Below are 22,091 nucleotides of genomic sequence, written 5' to 3' on the forward strand. Positions count from 1 at the left end.
TGGTAAATAATATATAAAAGACTCAAAACCGTTAGGCCCACGGAAAAGTGTGGGCCTTGGACAGGCCCTGATATCGGATCTTAACTTCCTTTCTTAGTCCAGCGTAAGGAGACCCTGGGCCGTAGACCGGGCCACTTGAACCTGAAAAGTGACAATATCCTCTGGACTGGTCTCGAGGTGTAACACGTCGCCTTTTCGTTACGGCATCAGGCGAGGCCCGGCCCACCCTCTTGTTTGTTAAAAGCATTTATCGTTTTATGTGGAAGGTGAGAAATAACGACAATTATATACAGACTTATCTAAAAAAAGAGCAAGAAAGAAAGAAGCGATGGAGGATCTGTACGCTTTGGACTTCGATGGAGTTCTCTGTGATAGCTGTGGTGAGAGCTCCCTCTCTGCAGTAAAGGTACTCTTTCGCCTTTCTCCCTCTCTAATTTCCTCTGTTTGGTCTCTGAGAAAATGAGAAAAACTGAAGAAATGATGGATGATATGTTGATTGTGTGTCTTTGCTTTATACATAGTCATGTCCTGCTGTTAATTGATGAAGCTAAGCTAAGATCGTACAGTCCAAGTGGTAGAAGCACTGTGCTTGATTGTTTATATTCTGGTTTAAGACGAATTACTTACATTTCCTTCATCAGCAACCAAATGCAACTGTAGAGGTTCAGTTTAATATGTTCTGTATGTTTAATTGATTATAGGCTGCTAAAGTAAGATGGCCGGGCCTGTTCAATGGCGTGGATTCTACCTTGGAGGATTGGATTGTTGATCAGATGCACATAGTTAGTCTTCTAACCTCTTGTACTTCGTATTAATAATTAGGCATCTGCAGTTTTTTGATGGTTACATTTAATGGAGAACATTTATTTTAATAATTTTACGTGTAGCGATAATTGATTATGGTGCTGTTGAGCGAATGGATTCCTATTCATCGCCCATTGGTCCTGATTGTCATGCTATCTGTATCTTTATTCTTTTGAAATTTTAAATGCTGTCAATTACTGTCAATTATTCTTGTTACAATGCTTAATGAATTCCTAATGTCGCGTAGTTAATGGATCCATATGTCTAGCTGATTTTTAATACCGTATTTTCATCGACCACCTAGTAAATTATAAGCCCTGTATGACAATCCATGAAGATCAAAAACTTCGACAAAGTATCATCTTCAGTCATCTTGTCGTGCTGCAACCTTTGTTTGTTTGCTCTCCTTCCACATCCGGTACTTTGTTGCTCATTAATCAATAATCATGCGTTGTACTGAAGGTGGTAATGCTTTCTTGTGAAATTATATTACTCAATATCCTTTATGGAAAGTTCTGTCTTTGGTTTGTACTATTCTCGTAAGAATTTTCTGTTTGGCAGTCCAACTCCTTCCGTCTACACAAATCAGTACATATTTTTATTGCTCTAGGTTGTATTGTATGTATGGATATTACTGCTTCAAGTCGTGGGCTGTGTCTTTTTGTAGTTGCATGATCAGACGCAGAGAATCATTATATAACATCTTTGATGAGTGTTAAACTATCTCTTAAATAATAGAAATAGTTTCTCTTAAGACATCAAACTTTTGGTTTTTTCGTGATATCTATAATGGTTTAAAAGAGAAATTTGAGTGGAGTCCCTGTTGAAGTTATGTGATGCCTTATTCCATGGCAGGTGCGACCTGTGGTGGAAACTGGATATGAAAATTTGTTACTTGTGAGGTTGCTGCTGGAGATGCGGATGCCTTCTGTTCGAAAATCCTCTGTGAGATTATGCCCAAATCTTCTTAATATAACGTTAATCACAAATAAATAATTTGGTGGAGAGGAATATCTGTATCATTTTATATCATGTCAAACAGTTAATATGTAACTTTATGCTGGATTAGCACTGGTCTTGAATTCTTAGATGCCCATTTTAAAAAATGGGTTAGGCCTGATGCTTATGATTTAACTTACAAGGTTGCAGAAGGATTAACAGTTGAGAGGATATTGGAAGAATGGATAAAGGTAAAACCAGTCATTTTAGAAGAGTGGGGTGAGAACAGGGACGAACTTATAGATCTTTTTGGAAAGATCAGGGATGAATGGATGGATAATGACTTAAAGACTTGGATTGGCGCAAATAGGTAATATTAGTTTACATGTCTAATTCGTTAACAAACTTGTTTAATTTCTAATTCTGTATGCCTCTAATGATGGATAGTATCTTGCAATCATGATGTGGCTTGTTTTCATATTAGATGAATTATTGCATCATTTTATTTGGTCATTAGTACCAATAAAAAAGCATGGAAAAGCTCCAGCTAGCCCTTGCTTACTACTTTCAGAAATGGATATGTTGAGCCAACATTTGACCTACCATAACTTCTCACCTTTGAAAATTTTATTTCCCTCGTTTTACTCCTATTCATTTGTTCCCCAAATAATGGAACACTGAGGATCAGTTACATTGTTTAAATTCAATCCTTCTCAACTTTGTCAACAAGTTTTTTGTATAAGACAAGGGAATTGGATTCAATTGTTTGATGAGGTGATCTTTCCTTGTGCAGATTCTATCCAGGTGTTCCCGATGCTCTAAAATTTGCAAGCTCAAAGATATATATAGTAACTACGAAACAGGTGCAGTTCATTAAAGTTTGTTTTCTTGTGTTATCTTCTCTCTCTTATTTTCTGCACTTGAACAGGCAGTGGCAGAGGCTCTCAAGACCGCTCTAATTTGGTCCTGGATTAGAAATTGAGAAAGATTACATAATATTAATGATGTCAAAATCTTGAAGCTTTATATCATTGATCAATTGTTACTTGGTAATCCAAAACACAATGTACGGTTGATCAACTGCTAGTCATTCTGTAAACTGTAGTTGTGGACATGTCAGTCTTCTCCTTCCAAAAGCGATCTTAGTATGATTGATCTTAATAGGCGAGATTCCTTGATATTTATCCATACATTATATAATTTTGGGCCCACCAATAAAATCTGCAAACATTATCACTTGCATGCGTTAGAATTATCACGTAGATTTGCACAGGGCTTTTATCTCGATGATATTTTTTTAAGCGCTCAGATTCACATTCACTGCATTCCTGTTGTTCTCATTTTAGGGCCGGTTTGCTGATGCTTTGCTGCGTGAGCTTGCAGGAGTAACAATCCCAACAGAAAGGTTATATGGTTTAGGATCCGGGTAAGTACACTCAATGTAGATGGTATTCAGGAACAAACTTATTCTAATGGCTTTTCTAGCTTTTGCTTTTGCTTGCTTTCCTGAACAGTTATTTGTGTTTGTTTTCTGTGATAATTTTGAGTTTTATTTTCAGTCCCAAGGTGGAGGTGCTGAAGCAACTTCAGAAGAAGCCAGAACATCAGGGGTTGACATTCCAGTAAGATACTTTACCTAATTCAGCATCAAGTATCATTTTCCGTTAACTCTTTAGTGATTCAAGTGGTTATTTGATACTCAATTTTCTCCGCATACCTCTACGTTATTGGTGCCCGAATTGGTTCTTGTAAATCTCTATTAGACTTAAATTTAAAAATGTAGCTAATTCTGCTGAACGTTGAACAGTTTTGTGGAGGATCGACTTGCAACACTGAAGAATGTCATCAAAGACCCAGAATTAGATGGTTGGAACTTGTATCTAGGTAATATGTTTAATCTGTATCCGGTCTCCCCTCACTTTTCTTCCATTATTTTCTCTTTTCGTGTCCTATGTTGGGTTTGGTGGTTAAGATGGATTTATTGAAACAGGGGATTGGGGATACAACACCCAGAAAGAGAGAAAGGAAGCAGCTAGCATTCCTAGGATTCACCTTCTTGAGCTCTCTGACTTCAGCAAGAAACTGAAGTAACTCATCCCTTCATCTCATATTTCCATTCAAAAACATATTATCAATTCATTTAAGATGTAAATGATAATTGAACTTCATTGTCATATATTTCAAGCATCAGCGATGCACTTAGTTTGTTTTTTTTTTTATTGAAATCTTCAAGAAAAAAGACTACTTGGTACAGCTAGAAGTTGTTGGTGGATTTGGTTTTCGATAAATTGGAATTATGTCTGTTATCTATTCTATTTTGTTTTCCGAAACGGGGGAGGGGGATTAGAATCTGGTCACCAGGGTGATACATACCATTCTTACGACTTTAATTAGTGGTTCAGGTGTAAGTCTGTTATCTATTCAGCTATCTTAATTGTATAGATAAAATTGCTCTGAAGGATATGAAATTACACTGGATGTGCAAATGAAATATCAAACTTTACAGTTATATGGGTAAAAGCCACTCAAAACAGGCCAACATATTTTAGAAGCTATTTGGTTTACCATTTTCCATTTCATTTTTTACGGAAAATGAACCCTCATTTCTTAAAAATATTGCAAACGTATTTTAAACGTTTTTCAGAAAACGTAATAACACGAAGGAGGGTCATGTTCCTCCATCAAAAAGTTTTGAAAAGTGGAGACAATTGTTAAAAAAAACTCTCTTATCTTTTATTTTTGCCCTAACAAGACTAGAGTTTAAGTCAAATAGCAATTAACTTCTATACTAATTTAGTAGGTTACTCAAGAAGGAAAGTGGATCCTACTTTTGCTGAGCTTATAGATGCGTATTGCTCCCTTCATTCTCTGAGGGAAAGAGGATATCGAGATTTGTTTTTGAGGTGGATTCTATTAATGTTGTTAAAGCGTTACAGGCGGACGACTATCTGGAGTCTAGAATGGAACACTTTGTAAGAGAGGCAAAGTCTATTATGGTTAATATTGGGGTTACCCAATGCAAGCATGTTCCTCGGTCTAGTGATGTTGTAGCTCATTCCCTAGCAAGAATGACTAAGCGTGGTAATGATAGGGATATATGGTTGGCTAGTTGCCCGTCGAAAATTGGTTCCCTGATTATGGGGGATCAAATTCAATCTTTGTAGTTTGCGGTTCTTAACGAAAATTTTCTTTTAAAAAAAATATAGAGACTTAAGGTACGTTAATCGTACGGACCTAGGTAACTAAGAATGTACGATTAATAATTGTGACATGTAATTTTAAAAACTTTTGTTTAGATGATTACAGATAACTCTTATTTGTTCTACCATTTTTTCCTTTTTGTCTATTTTCACTTAATTGGATGAACTCATGTTTTTTTCTTTTCTTTTCGATGAGTAGTTCTATTATTAGATTTATATTTATAGGGTGAAATGACGAAATCATATTATAACCCATCATAACCATTAACCATCAAGATTTACATGTTACTTTTCATAAATTTCTTTTTTTACCCTCTGAAAAAAGTTATGTGACAAATTTGTCCCTCTCATTATCCATCCTCTACCCAACAAATAACAATATATATACCCACAATAGATCCCTATTTTTAGCATATAACAACAACTTCCATTGGTACATTGTAATAGTAACCTAATCTTTTGAGCTACATCTAGTTTAATCAGCTATCGAATTCCTTGGTTCATCCTTAATTATATGCATCACTTGCTTTATTGGTACGCATATATTTATTAATTTATAAGTATAATTTATCATGTAAAAATTATAATTACTTTAATTTAATATTTAAATAGTAATTTAATAAGCATAATTATTAATTTATAAATATAATTATTAACTTATTATTAATTTATAAGTATAATTATTAACTTGTAAGTATAATTATTAACTACTTATTAATTTATACGTATAATTATTGACTTATTATTAACTTATAAGTATAATTATTAATTAATTATTAACTTATAAGTATAATTACTAATTTATAAATATAATTATTAATTTATATATATTCTTTTGTTAACTTGTGTAAAACATAAAATCAATATACAATATTTAATATAAAGATTGGGACCCACATAAGAAAAAAAATTTAAAAATATAAATTTGCATCTTTTTGTTTGAGGGTGGTACCGCCCTCATTTTTATGTTGTTTGGTGAGGTGTTCCCGCAACTAGAGGTACCGTTCTGGTAACTGGCTCACCAAACACTGCCTTAGGTGTGGGGTTAATAGAATTTGTGGTCACTGAAATATTGTCCATGTTATAATTTGACAGCATTTGGGGTACGAGTTGGAGATGAAAAAAAAAATACAAAAGTGTCCCCAAAATAGTTTTTCCCCTAGTTTAGGAGACCCATTGTAATTACTCTTAATCACCAAATGTTTAATTTGTGCCAATTTAGTCACCGACAAAATTTATCAAATTTCGGTTAGTCAACATGCTAATGTCACCACAAGTTCTATTAATCCTTTAGTTGTGTTTCTTAGGGATTTAGACACTCCGTAATTCCCTAGAGTCTAAAATTCATATCTAATGATGGAAAAAAAATCAAATTTTAAAAATGAAAAAATAAAAATGTGGTATGATATGACACACCTTCCAAATTAGATGAACATTATTTGCACCTCACAATTTATTAAGTACACCCCACTAACACTTCAAAAAATACTGATCTATAAACACCTATCTTAACCCTACGTTTCCCTCCTCATTATGTCCTTCTGATTCCTTTTCCCTCATCATTATCTCCTATAGAGCATCCTCCCCAAATCGATGGACGATTCTTCAATGGAGTCTTGGCTGGAGCCTTTGACAGAGTTATGGGCACAAAAGCTAGAAATTTAAAGAGAGCTTCAGTCATTACGCAAGGCAAGCATCACTTCCATGTTTTAACCCCCAATTCCTCTCTGAAACACCTAGGGGGTAAAAAACCAAACCAAACCAAACTAAACTGTAATCCAAACCGTAAACCAGATCGAAAATGATCATTTGGTTTGGTTTCTCGGTTTACGATCTAGTCTCAAAAATTCTAATTCGGTCTCAAACCGAAAACCGAATAGTATTTTAGGTTTAATTATACTTTTATAATTTTATATAAGTAATGTATATATATATATATATAATTATAAGTAATATATATTTTAGGTTTAATTATACTTATATATATATGTCATTATGAAATTCAGAATTACACACACTTGTCTGGTTTAAACCGAAAAATCGAAACCCAAACCGAATTTTTTGATCCGGTTTAAAACGGGTTGTACAGGTTAAACGGTTTGGTCTGGTTTACAACCCAAAAATATTCGGTTTGTTGGTTTCCGGTTCCAAATCGAACCGAAAAACCGAACTTCCACCCCTAAAATATGTTCAGGCTAGGGTTTGATGAAGTAGGAGAGTTTTCAAGCATTAGAAGGAATGGCGGGAAATTGGTACTGACTAAGTGATATTGAAGCCCTTACATTGGGCTAAACTGAGCCCTAATGGTGATCATTCAAGGGTGTAACACAAAATTGATAATGATTCTTTTAGGTCACTGCTGTTGATTCGCATAGATTATTTGGAGCAAGTTTTGACAATTCGTGTTTATCTTTCATGGTTTCTAAAACTCTTTTATGCTTATATTGATCATAGGTTTTAACCCCTAATTCCTCTCCAAAACACTCAAAATATGGTCAGGCTAGAGTTTGATGAAAAAGATGAACCTTTTTTTTTTAAGAATTTTCTTTAATGATCCAACGATTGAATTATAGGGTACAATTTGTAAAATTTCAAAAAAACACAAATTGAGGTGTATACTCATAATTATTATATTTTTATTAGGGTTTATTTAGAATGACGTGTACTTAATAAATTGTGGGATACAAATAATGTTCATCTTCAAATTATTGGATTCAAATTGAAAACTTGACAATTTTAAAGATTCCCTTCTTGGCTGTTTTGAAGGTTTTGTTCTGCATGATTGCAATTTGATGAATCTCGTAAATGTTTTGTAATAAATGGACCCACATTCTTGGGGCCACAAAAGTGCTCTCCACCAATAAAAATCCAGTGAATTCGACACACATGGCACAGTGTGATTGCACGTATGTGACCAAATTCATTCCCTCACAAGCAGATATTAATGGGGCTTGATCGTAATTATGAAGTAAATTGAGGCCAAAATTACTTCGATACCCTTTCACAAAAAGACCATAAAGGCCCCCAATTCCCTTTTTCCATTACCAAACACCAGAAGAGTTAAACGTAGAGAGAAGAAAAAGAAAATTTTTTTAAAACAAAAAAAGAAAAGAAAAGAAAGATCTTCACCGATTTCTAGGGTTTGACTCCATGAAATTGCACAAATTGCGCGAAGTCCGGAGAGTGGGAAACCAATGAGTCAAATCACCGATTCACGTCGAGTTCGCTCCTCCCTCTCCTTCTCTCTATGATCCAACCTCTCTATTGGATTCCGAGAATATCGCGCCTTTAAAGAGAAATTCTGTTTGCGCAAAACCTTGAAATAGAGATTGTGAAAATGTGTAGATAGACAGAGAGAGAGTGGGGTTTGTGTGTCTTTGTTTTTTTAACGTTGGGATCTGAGAGTAAAATACGGGTTTTTGTCAAAATTTTGGAGGGATTGCGTGCGCTCTGTGGGGTTTTGAAGTTTTTTTTTGTCTGGATTGAGCTCATTGGGTTTTGTCTTTTTCTGCGTGGATTTTGGTTAATTTTGTATGCAATCTAGTGGTGGCGGAGGTGGGGGCCCCGGCCGGACTCCGGCAGGGCGTACGGGGTCCTCGTCATCTGCAGCTTCGCCGTCTTCATCCTCATCTGCTGTATCAACGCCACACTTGGGGTTTTATTCAGTGCACCAGCAACAGCAGCAACAACAGCAGCAACAACAGCAACATATAGGGACTAGGCAGGTAAGGTTTTATATACTGTGACGGTGAATTATGTCTAAATTGGGGGAAGTAGAAATTTGGTTCTGCATTGCTTGAGTGTCCTTACAACTCCGTATGAGTGAAACATTTGATTTATTGGATTAATTGGCTTTGTTTCCATGGCTTGTAACCATAATTAATGCGCTCCTGGGGTAACTATCATTATGCTTGTGTGAAATTAGTTGCCTTTAAGTAGTTGTAGTTAGTTAGGTGATGTTTGATCAAGAGGAGGCAAACTAGGAATGCATTAATGTGAAATAAGACAGGAACTGATGGCAGCATTAAACTTTGAGCTGGCTGTATCTGGCCATCAACCTAGTCATTTCTACTTAAGGATGATCTGTGGGGTCCTTATATAAATTTCTTTGTGATGCAATTGGCATTCCTTATCTGGGTACACGTTTGATTTCATATTATTTGATTGTTTCTGTGTTTATTTCTTTTCACTTTATTCCTAGCTTCAAATGTATTATTTTGAATGTTTTTTTAGACGAATTCAATGTTTTTTAACTATCAGGTTTGTTTAGCATGTAATTGAAACTTGATTTATGGTTCTAAAAGGGTATGCAATGACCTTAGTTTAATATTATAAAACTTTTTTGCATATTTATCTTGAAAAGCCTAAGTTCCATGATTGCCAGTTATTTTTTCTTTCCTTGTGTGGTTCAGGTTGTCATCTACCTTTTCTCATCTTCTTAATTGACCCCGACAATCTCAACAGTGAGTTGCTGGGAATGCAACCTAATGGTCACAAGTTCAATTCCTATAAACAACCTCTCCACATATTATGTGGGGGTAAGGTTTGCGTACATCCCTGATCACTGCCGGAGTCTTGTGCATGGGAGTTGTTTACCCTTTTACCTTGACAATCCCGCTGTGAGAAAAAGGAGTTCATTCTGTGAATATTTATTTTTTCCCAGTGCCTTTAGTTATTGCTTTATAGCCCATTTTTTCTTGTAATACAGAGTGCTTCATTTTTCATTGATGATTTACTCTCTGGTTTGACATGTAGACGCTCAGCATTATTATTCTGAGGATTGTCCTGATTATGTGAAATTTTGTGCCTTTTTTTTTTGGTCTCATGATTTGTTCTTTTAAATTTTATGGACCGCTCATGTATTCAATATATGTGATGCAACTTCCATAATACTGAATTGCTCATATCCGGCCAGGGGATACTATTTTATTTGTGTACTTTATTGAGCGAACTTAGTCACATGTAGGCTTACCCCCTTTTAGTTAACCATGTTTGTGCTTCAACTTTAATATGCTCTGTGTTGTTGGTGTTGCAGTTCATGTATGTTCTGAATTTATAATTTCTCACAATAGGTTCATGTAGTCATCCAGTATTTTGTGGTCATATTTGGTATGAGTGATAGTGGGACTTTGTCTTTAACTTCTGTTGAACTGTGCCTCTCAGTTATGATGTATGCTTAAATTATTCACATTTTAGTTTTTCTTTTTCCTTATTTTTCATGCAGTCATTTCAGCAACAATTACTAAGAAAACCTGAAGGAAATGAATCCCTTCTAGCTTATCCAGCTGGTCTACAGGGGATTATGGGCGGGGGCAGTTTCGCTTCATCTCCAGGCTCAATGCAAATTCCTCAACAGTCTAGGAATTTCTTTGATTTGCCTCAACAACCTGGTTCCACTCAGGAGGGCCAGACTAGGAGTCAAGGCGTGGAGCAACAAATGCTAAATCCTGTTCACCAGGCTTATCTTCAATATGCCTTTCAGGCTTCCCAACAAAGGTCATCTTTGCAGTCACAGCAACAAGCAAAGATGGGGATGTTGGGCGCTTCATCTGGAAAGGATCAGGACATAAAGATGGGAAATAAGAAAATACCGGAACACAGTTCTATGCAGGCAGTTAGTCAGGCTCAGGCATCATCCTCCAAGAACTCTGCTGAACATTTCCCTCGTGATGAAAAGCAGATAGAACAAGGAAAGCAGCTGGCCCCTGATCAGAGAAATGAGTCAAAATCTACTGTCCAGCCAGCAGGTATTAGACAATTAATGCCCTCAAATATGGTAAGGCCTATGCCAATACAGCAGCCACAGAAAAACATTCAAAACTTGTCGAACAACCAGCTTGCAGTGGCTGCACAGTTGCAAGCAATGCAGGCATGGGCTGCTGAGCGGAATATCGATTTGTCAAATCCTGCAAATGCCAACTTGTTGGCTCAGCTAATTCCACTCATGCAGTCTAGGATGGCTGCGCAGCCCAAAGCAAATGAAAGTAGCATGGCTGCACCGGCTGCTCCAGTGGCGAAGCAGCAGGTTACTTCTCCCACTGTTGCAAGTGATAGTTCTCCCCATACTAATTCAGGAAATGAAATTTCAGGGCAGTCTCTCTCTGCGAAAGCCAGGCAGCCAGTTCCATCGGGTCCTTTTGCTTCGACTTCCAGTTTTGGGGTAGTTAATAACATGAACACCACTGCAGGGCAGCAATTAGCTGTTACTGTCAAAGATAGCCAAGTACATCTGAGACAGTCACCTGGGTTTGCAAATGGGATGCTGCCCATGCAGCCCCTTCAATCATCGTCAAGTGTGGGCTCAGGTGTGGATCAAACTTTACCTGCAAAAAATTCGCCAGGTGTTTCTGAAACTTTGCAGATGCAATACCTCAGACAGTTGAATCGATCTTCTCCACAGCCTGCTGCACCTTCTATTGAGGGAGGCTCAGGCAACCATTTCCCATCACAGGGTGGGTCAGCACTCCAGATGCCACAGCAGCGTTTTGGGTTCACCAAACAGCAGTTGCATGTTCTAAAAGCACAAATACTAGCATTTAGGCGATTGAAGGTTTGTGATCTCTCTCTTTTTCTCACCATACATGCGTAGGAACGTGGATATATGTGGATAAAGATTCGCACAAACTAACACATGCACCCACCCATCCGTGCATTGGTTTCACATATCACTTGAAGTTGGAAGTGTTATTATCTGCTTGTTTGCTTAACAGAAAGGCGAAGGTACTCTTCCGCAAGAGCTTCTTCGAGCTGTTGTTCCACCACCCCTTGAGTTGCAGCTGCAGCAACAGTTTCTTCCTGCTGGAGGAAGTAATCAGGAAAGAACTTCTGGTAAGATTGCAGAGGTCCAAGCAAGGCATATGGATTCCAGTGAGAAGGATTGTCAGGCTCTAACATCAGCTAATGGAAATAACTTTCCAAAAGAGGAAGCTTCTGCAGGGGATGAAAAAGCAACTGTATCAGCAATGCATATACAAAATGCACCAGCTACAATGAAAGAACCTACTACTTTGGTAGCTGCTGGAAAAGAAGAACAACAATCTGCTATTTTTTCTGCTAAGGCGGACCAGGAAGTTGACTGTGTACCTTCGAAAACTCATACTAAAAGTGATTTTACAGGAGATAAGGGAAAGACTGTTTCACCACATGCTGCCTTGTCTGATACAATGCAAGCCAATAAACCTGTGCAAGCAAGCACTGCTTGTCAGCAAAAGGATGCTGGAGCTGCTAGAAAGTATTATGGACCACTTTTTGATGTTCCATATTTTACCAGGAAACATGACTCAGTTGGGACCACTGGGATGTTAAATAACAATAACAGTCTAACATTGGCATATGATGTCAAAGATATACTTTTTGAGGAAGGCACGGAAGTGCTTAAAAAGAAACGGTCAGAAAATTTGAAGAAGGTAAGTGGTTTACTGGCGGTCAATTTGGAACGGAAAAGGATTAGGCCAGATCTTGTTTTGCGGTTACAAATTGAAGAAAAGAAGCTTCGGCTTGCAGATCTACAGGCACGATTGAGAGATGAAGTTGATCAACAGCAGCAGGAGATAATGGCAATGCCTGATAGGCTATACAGGAAGTTTGTGCGTTTGTGTGAGCGTCAGCGGATGGAGCTGATAAGACAAGTACAGGCCTCCCAGAAAGCCATGAGGGAGAAGCAGTTGAAATCCATCTTTCAGTGGCGTAAGAAACTTCTTGAGGCTCATTGGGCCATTCGTGATTCACGAACTGCCCGTAATAGGGGAGTTGCCAAATATCATGAGAGAATGTTGAGGGAGTTCTCAAAGAGAAAGGATGATGATCGGAGTAAAAGAATGGAGGCATTGAAGAATAATGATGTTGAAAGGTACAGGGAGATGCTGCTGGAGAAGCAGACAAGCATGCCGGGTGATGCTTCAGAGAGATATGCTGTTCTCTCATCATTTTTGAGTCAGACTGAAGAATATCTTCATAAACTGGGAAGTAAAGTAACAGCTTCCAAAAATCAGCAAGAAGTAGAGGAGGCAGCAACAGCAGCCGCTGCTGCGGCGCGGTTGCAGGCATGAATTCTTCTTAGTAGTTGGTTTTTTTTTTTAAATTTTCTTTCTCCTCTCTTTTTCTTGTTAACTGACATATTTAATTTGCTGTTTTCTGATCATAGGGTCTCTCAGAAGAAGAAGTGAGAGCAGCAGCAGCTTGTGCTGGAGAAGAAGTAATGATAAGAAATCGCTTCATTGAAATGAATGTCCCCAGGGATGGTTCATCTGTCAACAAGTAATATATTTGGCGCATTATGCTTCCAAAATAATGTGCTGCTTGATTAAACTTGTGACGCCATTATAACAAAAATTTACACAGTTTCCATGTCATTCGTGAATGTTGTTACCAGGTATTATACCCTTGCACATGCTGTAACTGAAAGGGTTGTGAGGCAACCTTCTATGTTACGCACTGGAACCTTACGAGACTATCAGCTTGTATGTCGTTGTGTTCTTTTCTGTTTGTTCTATTTCCCACTGTTCTCATCTTGTAAACTAGTTTTTAAGTTATTAATTTTGGGTTTTATGTTTTTGCCTCTTCTTCCAGGTTGGATTGCAATGGATGCTTTCTTTGTATAATAATAAGTTGAATGGAATTTTGGCAGATGAGATGGGTCTTGGAAAGACTGTCCAGGTGATTATTGCTGTTCCGTGGTTGTCACTTTTCTTTGAAATGAAGTGTGCATGTGTGTTCTCGGTGTAGGCGACTCAGCAATTTCTCATTATGCTATGTCATGTTACGTCACTTCTTTCTTTTATTTTATAAAAATAATGTTGGTAGTTTTATAGTGTACCTGGTCAAGTTATGGATGGCATGATTGATTTTTTTTTTTTAATAATCTTCTTGTTTTTAAAATATATCACCTAATGCAGGTTATGGCATTGATTGCTTATCTGATGGAATTTAAGGGGAACTATGGCCCACATCTTATAGTTGTTCCCAATGCCGTTTTGGTTAATTGGAAGGTTAGTTGCTTGGGGTGCTTAACATTGGGTTGACTCTTTTATGACCCTGGACATTGCTAATTAAATTTGTTATGCAGAGTGAGTTGCACAGTTGGCTGCCCTCAGTTTCATGCATTTTCTATGTTGGTGCAAAGGAGCAAAGATCAAAATTATTTTCTCAAGTAAGAAAACCTGTTTGTTCTTTTATTGGCACTTTTGATTTTTCTATGTTGCTTGGCTCCCATTGTTTCCACGTATTGTACAGGAGGTTTCTGCCCTCAAGTTTAATGTTCTAGTGACAACCTATGAATTCATCATGTATGATCGCTCGAAGCTCTCTAAAGTTGATTGGAAGTATATTATTATTGATGAAGCACAGCGAATGAAAGACAGAGAATCAGTTTTAGCTCGTGATCTTGATAGATATCGCTGCCAGCGGCGCCTACTTCTAACTGGGACACCATTACAGGTTTGTTAAGATATCTCCTGAGAAAGCATTGCAACACATTGACACACACACACATGAGTGTAATAGTGAACGTTAATTTCAGCGCTTGGAGTCTCACACAGGCTGTGTGATTCATGTAGCACTTCCATTATGGTATCCCTTTGGTTATGATATATGTCTGCAGACCGCAGGCACATGCATATGTGCTGGCAGTTGGTTGCCTGTTGATCGATTTTACTTACTTTTTCGGAAAACTCTTGCATACTGTGTAAAATGCTGTACTTTCTTAAATGGAACTAATCTCTTGGGCTGTGTAAAAGATGATTTAGATCTACGTGCAGCATGCCCCTCACATTTTGTTGCTCCTCTTTTGGAACCCATATTCATTAGGAAACCAATAGTCAAATGCTGCAGTTTTAATTGTGGCCTATTTTTTTCTCCAATGAAAAGTGGCTTTTCTTCAGATTATGATGCATGTCTGCAGTCTGCAGATACACAGGTGCATGCATATGGACTGGCGGTTGGTTGCCTGTTGATCTGATATCACTTGCTTTTCTGAAATATACGTGCATATTTTGTAAACCACTACGCATAAATAAATTGAACTCATCTCTTGGGCATGTAGCATATCGCTTTTTTTTAGCTGTTTTTCCTTTGAAATCCTTGAATTATTTGGATACAAGTAATTGAACACTGCAATTTCTATTATAGCCTATTTTTTAATACTAAGATAAGTTTGATTTATCTTATCCGGACTTAAACTGAGTTGTCAGTCTCATTGTCATCAAATTTTTCTTATTTGTTTCATGCTGAGTTTTGGTGATAGAACTTTTGGAACATGTGCAAATTGCAGTCGATATGTCTGAATTTTTTCCATGTTCCTTCCCCTTTGCTTTCTGAGGTAGCAAGAGAGGAAATTCTTATCCTTCTGTGCCTGTTGCATTGCTGACATGGTTTTTTCATCGTTACCCTTCAACTGCCTGGCCCTGGGGTTCAGTGTTGTGTTCTGTTGTTCACCACCCCGTGTCTGAGTGGTTAACGAAGATTATATTGATAAAAAAGGTACACACAAAGGAGGTATCACACTATGCGATGTAGTTCTAAAAAAATACTAATGTAGATTTTCGTTTAGGATTGAGCGAACCAAAACCCTAATTGCCCAAATTAATCCTAAAAATCAAGAACCCTAGGAAATTCCCAATACCTAGGTTTGAAATCGGAACATAATTTCTGTACTTCTGAATTGAATAAGATCACCTTGAATCTCAGGTCGGGTCGGATAAACTCATCTTCCCTTCTCAGCCTGTCACCGAGTGTGTATCAATTTCTCAATGAATGTGTAAGGAATCTCTCCTATTGCAACTTTGCATAAAAACTTTCAATATTATTTATTCATGAATTACATCCATATATATAGACTCCTAGTAATCCTAATTACATAAAAAAACTTCCTTCAAATAAAACTAGGATTCCTAAAAGTAAACTAATACGACTCCAATTATAACTATGACTTGACTTAGGAAAATAATCTAATGAAAAACTAATAGAAATACTTTAAAATTCGAAATTCCAACAAACTTGGAAGTTCCGACAATACCCTTACCATGAAAACTAAAAGAAAATCAATTAAAATAGACCAATAATAAACTAGCTTATAAAACAAAAAATTAATGGTCTTTCTGCATCAATTTCCTTTCTCCCTTAAGAACTCGACTCTGGCGAGTAAATAGAGAAATAGTTGGTGATGTGGCGTTAACTTGTTCCAGTAACTCATCTTCACAAATCCAATCGTAGGAATGAACTCGACCTTGACTTTCACCCAAGTGAGAACTTCTCTAAAAGTCTAAAAGGGGATGCCCACTGATGATGTACAGTAATGAGTATTAGCCTCGTCTTTCTAGCTTCTCTTTTCGTGATTGGCATCTATTCACGAGAGAGATTCATTGTCTTTGGAGTCATCATCACAAGTTAGGACTCTTTCCATGTTGCTTCCCAAGCAAAACTTGCTAGTCTTCTTGCGACATTAGTTTTCCGTATAGTGCTTTCAACAGGTAGTCTTTGTATATATATGAGAATGTTCAACGAAAATGCTTTCAGAAATCCTGTTCTCCTCGGACCATATAGTGGACAATATATTAGTTATGGACTAGAACTAGATTTTGATGACATTTTTGGCATGGAACTTGAAATGCAAAAAATAGGGTTTGCTACTTTTGATAGCTAATTATGGAACTGAATTTGATGGCTAGAGTCAACAATGTTCCGATTTCTTAATCTTTCTGCAACTTGGTTTTATTCTCATTCTGAGTTGGGCACTCACGCATCTTTGTTCTGCAGAATGATTTAAAGGAACTGTGGTCACTTTTAAATCTACTGCTTCCTGAAGTATTCGATAATCGGAAAGCATTTCATGATTGGTTCTCACAACCCTTTCAAAAAGAAGGTCCTGCGCATAATGCTGAAGATGACTGGCTTGAGACCGAGAAAAAAGTCATAATTATCCATCGACTTCATCAAATTCTGGAGCCCTTTATGCTCAGACGTCGTGTAGAGGATGTGGAAGGTTCACTTCCACCCAAGGTATGCTATTGTAAGCGTCCTAGTTGGTTTTTTGATTGTGTATGCCTTATTCTAATAGGAATGCTTGATTACAGGTTTCCATTGTTTTGAGATGTCGAATGTCAGCTATTCAGAGTGCCATTTATGATTGGATCAAATTGACTGGTGCAATTCGAGTTGATCCTGAAGAGGAGAAGCTTAGGCTTCAGAAGAATCCTACATATCAGGTTAAGGTGTATAAAACTTTAAAGAACCGGTGTATGGAGCTTCGAAAAGCTTGTAATCATCCTTTGCTCAATTACCCCTACTTCAGTGATTTTTCCAAGGATTTCCTGGTTAGATCTTGTGGAAAACTGTGGATCCTGGACAGGATCCTCATAAAGCTTCAGAGAACAGGACATCGAGTACTGCTCTTTAGTACCATGACAAAACTTCTTGATATATTGGAGGAATACTTGCAGTGGAGGCGACTTATATACAGGAGAATTGATGGAACAACCAGCCTGGAGGATCGTGAGTCAGCAATAGTGGATTTTAATAGCCCTGATTCGGATTGCTTTATTTTCTTGCTTAGTATTCGAGCAGCTGGACGGGGCCTCAACCTTCAGTCAGCTGACACAGTAATTATATATGATCCTGATCCAAACCCTAAAAATGAGGAGCAGGCAGTTGCTAGAGCACACCGCATTGGACAGAAGAGAGAAGTTAAAGTCATATATATGGAAGCGGTTGTTGACAAAATCTCCAGCCATCAGAAAGAGGATGAATTAAGAAGTGGAGGTACTGTTGATTTAGAAGATGACCTTGCTGGTAAGGATAGATATATGGGTTCCATTGAGGGCCTCATAAGAAAAAATATACAGCAGTATAAGATTGACATGGCTGATGAGGTTATTAATGCTGGGCGTTTTGACCAAAGAACAACGCATGAAGAGAGACGCATGACTTTAGAGACGTTATTGCATGATGAGGAGAGATATCAAGAAACCTTACACGACGTTCCCTCGCTGCTGGAGGTAAATCGCATGATAGCAAGGAGTGAAGATGAAATTGAGTTGTTTGATCAGATGGATGAAGATCTGGATTGGACTGAGGAGATGACCAGCTTTGACCAGGTGCCTAAGTGGCTTCGAGCCAGCACAAAAGAAGTGAATGCTGTTATTGCTAGTCTGTCAAAGAAACCATATAAAAATACTTTATATGCTGGAAGTATTGGTATGGAGTCTTCTGAAAAGGAACCTGAAAGAAAAAGGGGCCGTCCCAAGGGGAAAAAGCCCCCTAATTACAGGGAAATGGATGATGAGAATGGAGAATACTCTGAAGCAAGTTTTGATGAGAGAAATGAATATTCTATGCATGAAGAAGAGGGAGAAATTGGGGAGTTTGAAGATGATGAATTTAGTGGTGCTGTTGGGGCACCACCTGTCATTAAAGAGCAGTCAGAAGACGACAGTCCGCAATGTGATGGCGGATATGGGTATCATCAGGCTTTAGAAGGCACTAGAAACCATCGTATGGTCGAAGAAGCTGGCTCATCAGGTTTAGAAGGCACTAGAAACCATATGGTGGAAGAAGCTGGCTCATCAGGGTCATCGTCAGACAGCCGAAGAGTTACACAGATGGTATCTCCTGTTTCTTCTCAGAAATTTGGTTCCCTGTCTGCATTGGAAGCTAGACCAGGTTCCGTTTCTAAAAGGCTGGTAAGAGTCTATCGCTGTGCTAATAAATTGTTGTTATCTAACTTTTCTTGAGATATCTACTAATTGCTTCAGTTAAATAATTGCCAGCCAGATGAACTAGAGGAGGGGGAAATTGCATTATCTGGAGATTGTCACGTGGATCACCAGCAGTCTGGTAGTTGGAATCATGATCGTGATGAGGGTGAAGATGAACAGGTTGTGCAGCCAAAAATAAAGCGAAAACGTAGTATTCGGCTTCGGCCACGCCATACTGTAGAAAGGCTGGAAGAGAAGTCTGGTTATGAAGCACCATCTGTACAACGTGGAGATTCAGGTTTGCTGGCGTTCCAAGTGGACCATAAATATCAACCACAGTTGAGGGCTAATACAGAATTGAAATCACTTGGAGATTCTAATGATTCCAAGTTTGATCGAAGTGATTCTGCAAAAGGTAGGGGAACCTTGTCGTCGAGGAGGATAGCTAATACATCAAAATCACATCCATCATCAAAACCAAGTAGATTGAATCTGCAGTATACTTCTGCAGAAGATCCTCTTGATCACAGTGGAGAGAATTTGGATTCTAAAGGGACACAGACAAGTGGGACTCCAATGGTTGGCCCTAGAATGTCTGATGTACTTCAGAGAAAGGTATGGGCTTTTTATTTGATTCGCTGTAATTTTAATCTTGTTGGATGTCGAATTTACAGATATGTTTCATATTAGCTTTTGTTTCTTGCTTCCCATACAGGTAGATATTTTCCAAGGAATTTATGTTTTACTTTTTTATTCATTGAAAAAGCAAATCCTTTTTTAGATTCATATGGCTAAATGTGATATAATATTTAGTTTGGAAAACTGTGTGCATCAGAATATATAAATGCTCACACGTGCATATATGCACGGTCACATTCATAAGATATTACATGTCTCTGTGTTTCTCTGGGAGTCTGTCCTTTTCATGCTCATCTGTCACTGTTGTTTGCTGCACATTTTTCTACCTGCCTGAAAGGTCTCAAATATGCAGTGCAAGAATGTGGTTGGCAAGCTCCAAAGGAGAATTGAAAAGGAGGGTCATCAGATAGTACCCCTGCTAACTGATTTGTGGAAGAGAATTGAAAATTCTGGTTATGCTACTGGAGCTGGCAGTAGTCTTTTGGATATAAGAAAAATCGATCAGCGTGTTGAAAGACTAGAGTATGCTGGAGTTGTGGACCTGGTAGTTGATGTGCAGTTTATGTTGAAAAGTGCAATGCAGTATTATTCGTACTCGCACGAGGTATGACTATTCATTCTATCTCACAGCTCCTTGAAGTTCTGTTTTGTTTTGAGAATTCTTGTTTGCATATTTATTGAGATGATATTTAAGATATTGTTGATGTTTTGTTGTTGATAGTGGTTAAGCTCTTTTATGATTCTGTAGATCTCTTTTGCCTAGGAAAGGTCAATATATCATAGGATTTTTTTTCCCTGTTTGTAAGCTGCTTATGTCACCTACACAACTTGCTTCTATACATGTGGTAGATTATGGAATCCATTATTTTGTTGTCCATGCCCTTGAGTCCTTCAAATTATCATTCAGCAATTCTTACAATGTATACTGTTATTTGTTGTCCTGGCCAACTTGTATTTACTTTTGTTAGCTGTCCAAACATGCCACTGTTATGGTACACCAGCTATGTTCAATTAATTGATGATTGAAGGCAGACTCTCAAGATATAATTCCATTGCGCAGGTTAGATCTGAAGCGAGGAAAGTACATGATCTCTTTTTTGATATATTGAAAATTGCATTCCCAGAGGCAGATTTTCGAGAGGCCAGAAATGCAATCTCTTTTTCTGGCCAGGGATCCATATCCACAGCTGCATCCCCAAGGCTGGTGGCTGTTGGGCAAAGCAAGAAACACAAGTTGATTAATGAGGTAGAGCCTGACATGGGGAATCCCCAGAAGCCCATGGTCAGGATGCACATGCCCCAGAAGGATTTGAGGTTAGGGAGTGGAAATATCACTGGCCGGGATCAATGCCAGCAGGATGATTCTTCACGGCTCACTCATCCAGGAGAGCTGGTTATCTGCAAGAAAAAGAGGAAAGAGAGGGAAAAAACACTGGTGAAGTCTAGGAGTGGATCAACTGGGCCTGTCTCACCTCCCAGTGTGAGTCGTAATATGAGAAGTCCAGGGTCAGGCTCCGTATCCAGGGATGTGAGACTGAGTCATCAAGCCACCGAGCAAGGATGGGCTAACCAGCCTGCTCAGTCAGCAAATGGTCCTGGTGGGACCGTTGGGTGGGCAAATCCTGTAAAAAGGTTGAGGACGGATGCAGGTAAAAGGAGGCCAAGCCATTTATGATTGTTGGAATAATGGTCCTGTTAATGTAATGGAGGAAATGTCTTCAAACTGTTCATGGAATTCAGGTCCTCAGTGTGATCAGTGATCTTGGCAGCTTGAACAAATGTAGTTAGCTCATGCTGTTAACATAGTTTAGGTGTTTGTTTTGCCACTGTATATGCTCTCATCAAATGGAATTTAATGGTTGGCGTATCCGCGCCTTGTAGATATTCATATGCCTTCCATACCAATGAATTCTCTCGTCTCTCTCTCTCTCTCTCTCTCCATTTTAAAGGTTTCCACAGCCTCCTTTTAGTGCTCTTCCATTTTGCTGGACTGCTCCTTTGGCTGCCCTATTATCAAAAGTGATCAGATAGTTTAAGGATATTTATTGTATTTATCAAAAAGAAATATGTGGTTGTGACATGCATGCAGCCACAGGTTGAATCATTCTTGTCATCTTTAGCCATTGGCCTTGGTGGTTTCATGCAATGACAGCAGAAGCAGTACATCCATTGCCTTTTTGTCTCATAAGAGGTGATCTTAATCAGTTTAAATTCCATAAGAAGCACATTGAGAAATTATAAGAATCAAGATCACACTTATTATCCCATAACTATCTTCCTTGTAAGCCATTTGTTTGGATTGAAAATGATATAATGCGGCCAAAATATGGTATTGTAGCAATAATATGTGTCAGGTGGGTAGAAATAGGAAATTTTTGAGTGGCGATTATCATTATCCAAATTTTTATCCCAAAAATTTGTAGTCGGCTATGAGTCTTGAGAAAATTAACGAAAATTCACTACATGTACTCGTTTCGTCATTCATTTCCATGTATATCATTTCTTACGCTCCTCTTTTTCCATATGTTTTTATTCTATTAACTACGTCCTTACCAATCACTCCCATCATCTTGGAAAATTAATTCAAGATATCTAAAAACATTATTTTTGTTACTTCTCTCCCATGTAATTCGATCGTTTGTTCGTTTTCTTATCCGCTCTTACTAAATTTACATTTCATATATTATGTTTAGTCCTACTTAATTAAAATCTTTTAGATTCTAAGGCTTATCTCCATATCTCGAGTTTTGAGTTAACTCCCGATATTGTCTCATCCACTAAAATTATATCATCCACAAACAATATTCGTCTAGATACATCA

The 22,091-nt window shown here is 37.9% G+C and overlaps 2 protein-coding genes across 3 annotated transcripts; both read left to right on the forward strand.

The window, feature by feature from the left end:
- Positions 1-266: 266 nt before the first annotated feature.
- On the forward strand, positions 267-4,058 carry LOC119983766. Its single transcript, XM_038827494.1, has 9 exons — positions 267-406; positions 702-782; positions 1,660-1,749; positions 1,947-2,113; positions 2,537-2,606; positions 3,090-3,169; positions 3,303-3,365; positions 3,551-3,627; positions 3,734-4,058. The coding sequence occupies exons 1-9, from the start codon at positions 329-331 to the stop codon at positions 3,832-3,834; spliced, it is 807 nt and encodes a 268-aa protein (XP_038683422.1). The 5' UTR covers positions 267-328; the 3' UTR covers positions 3,835-4,058.
- Positions 4,059-8,024: 3,966 nt separating this feature from the next.
- On the forward strand, positions 8,025-21,199 carry LOC119984325 (ATP-dependent helicase BRM). 2 transcript variants are annotated; one of them, XM_038828196.1, is made up of 15 exons: positions 8,025-8,668; positions 10,168-10,690; positions 11,033-11,493; positions 11,654-12,985; positions 13,087-13,199; positions 13,315-13,402; positions 13,512-13,598; positions 13,838-13,930; positions 14,008-14,091; positions 14,175-14,378; positions 16,695-16,937; positions 17,012-18,616; positions 18,704-19,246; positions 19,623-19,874; positions 20,331-21,199. In XM_038828196.1, the coding sequence occupies exons 1-15, from the start codon at positions 8,477-8,479 to the stop codon at positions 20,943-20,945; spliced, it is 6,435 nt and encodes a 2,144-aa protein (XP_038684124.1). In that variant the 5' UTR covers positions 8,025-8,476; the 3' UTR covers positions 20,946-21,199. The 2 variants fall into 2 exon arrangements, with proteins under 2 accessions (XP_038684124.1, XP_038684123.1); XM_038828195.1 differs by having other exon boundaries at positions 8,477-8,668; positions 10,168-11,493.
- The last annotated feature ends 892 nt before the right edge of the window (positions 21,200-22,091 follow it).

The sequence above is a fragment of the Tripterygium wilfordii genome, chromosome 18 (genome assembly GCF_013401445.1).
Source record: "Tripterygium wilfordii isolate XIE 37 chromosome 18, ASM1340144v1, whole genome shotgun sequence".
Lineage (NCBI taxonomy): Eukaryota > Viridiplantae > Streptophyta > Magnoliopsida > Celastrales > Celastraceae > Tripterygium > Tripterygium wilfordii.

What these genes read in the sequence shown, in the direction of transcription:
- LOC119984325 (XM_038828195.1), top strand. Translation starts at nt 8,477, where the DNA reads ATGCAATCTAGTGGTGGCGGAGGTGGGGGCCCCGGCCGGACTCCGGCA. An exon ending in AACATATAGGGACTAGGCAG is followed by an intron (nt 8,669 to 10,167) that starts GTAAGGTTTTAT and finishes TTTTTCATGCAG; the next exon opens with TCATTTCAGCAACAATTACT. An exon ending in GTCTTGGAAAGACTGTCCAG is followed by an intron (nt 13,599 to 13,837) that starts GTGATTATTGCT and finishes CACCTAATGCAG; the next exon opens with GTTATGGCATTGATTGCTTA.
- LOC119983766 (XM_038827494.1), top strand. Translation starts at nt 329, where the DNA reads ATGGAGGATCTGTACGCTTTGGACTTCGATGGAGTTCTCTGTGATAGC. An exon ending in GCTCCCTCTCTGCAGTAAAG is followed by an intron (nt 407 to 701) that starts GTACTCTTTCGC and finishes AATTGATTATAG; the next exon opens with GCTGCTAAAGTAAGATGGCC. An exon ending in CATCAGGGGTTGACATTCCA is followed by an intron (nt 3,366 to 3,550) that starts GTAAGATACTTT and finishes AACGTTGAACAG; the next exon opens with TTTTGTGGAGGATCGACTTG.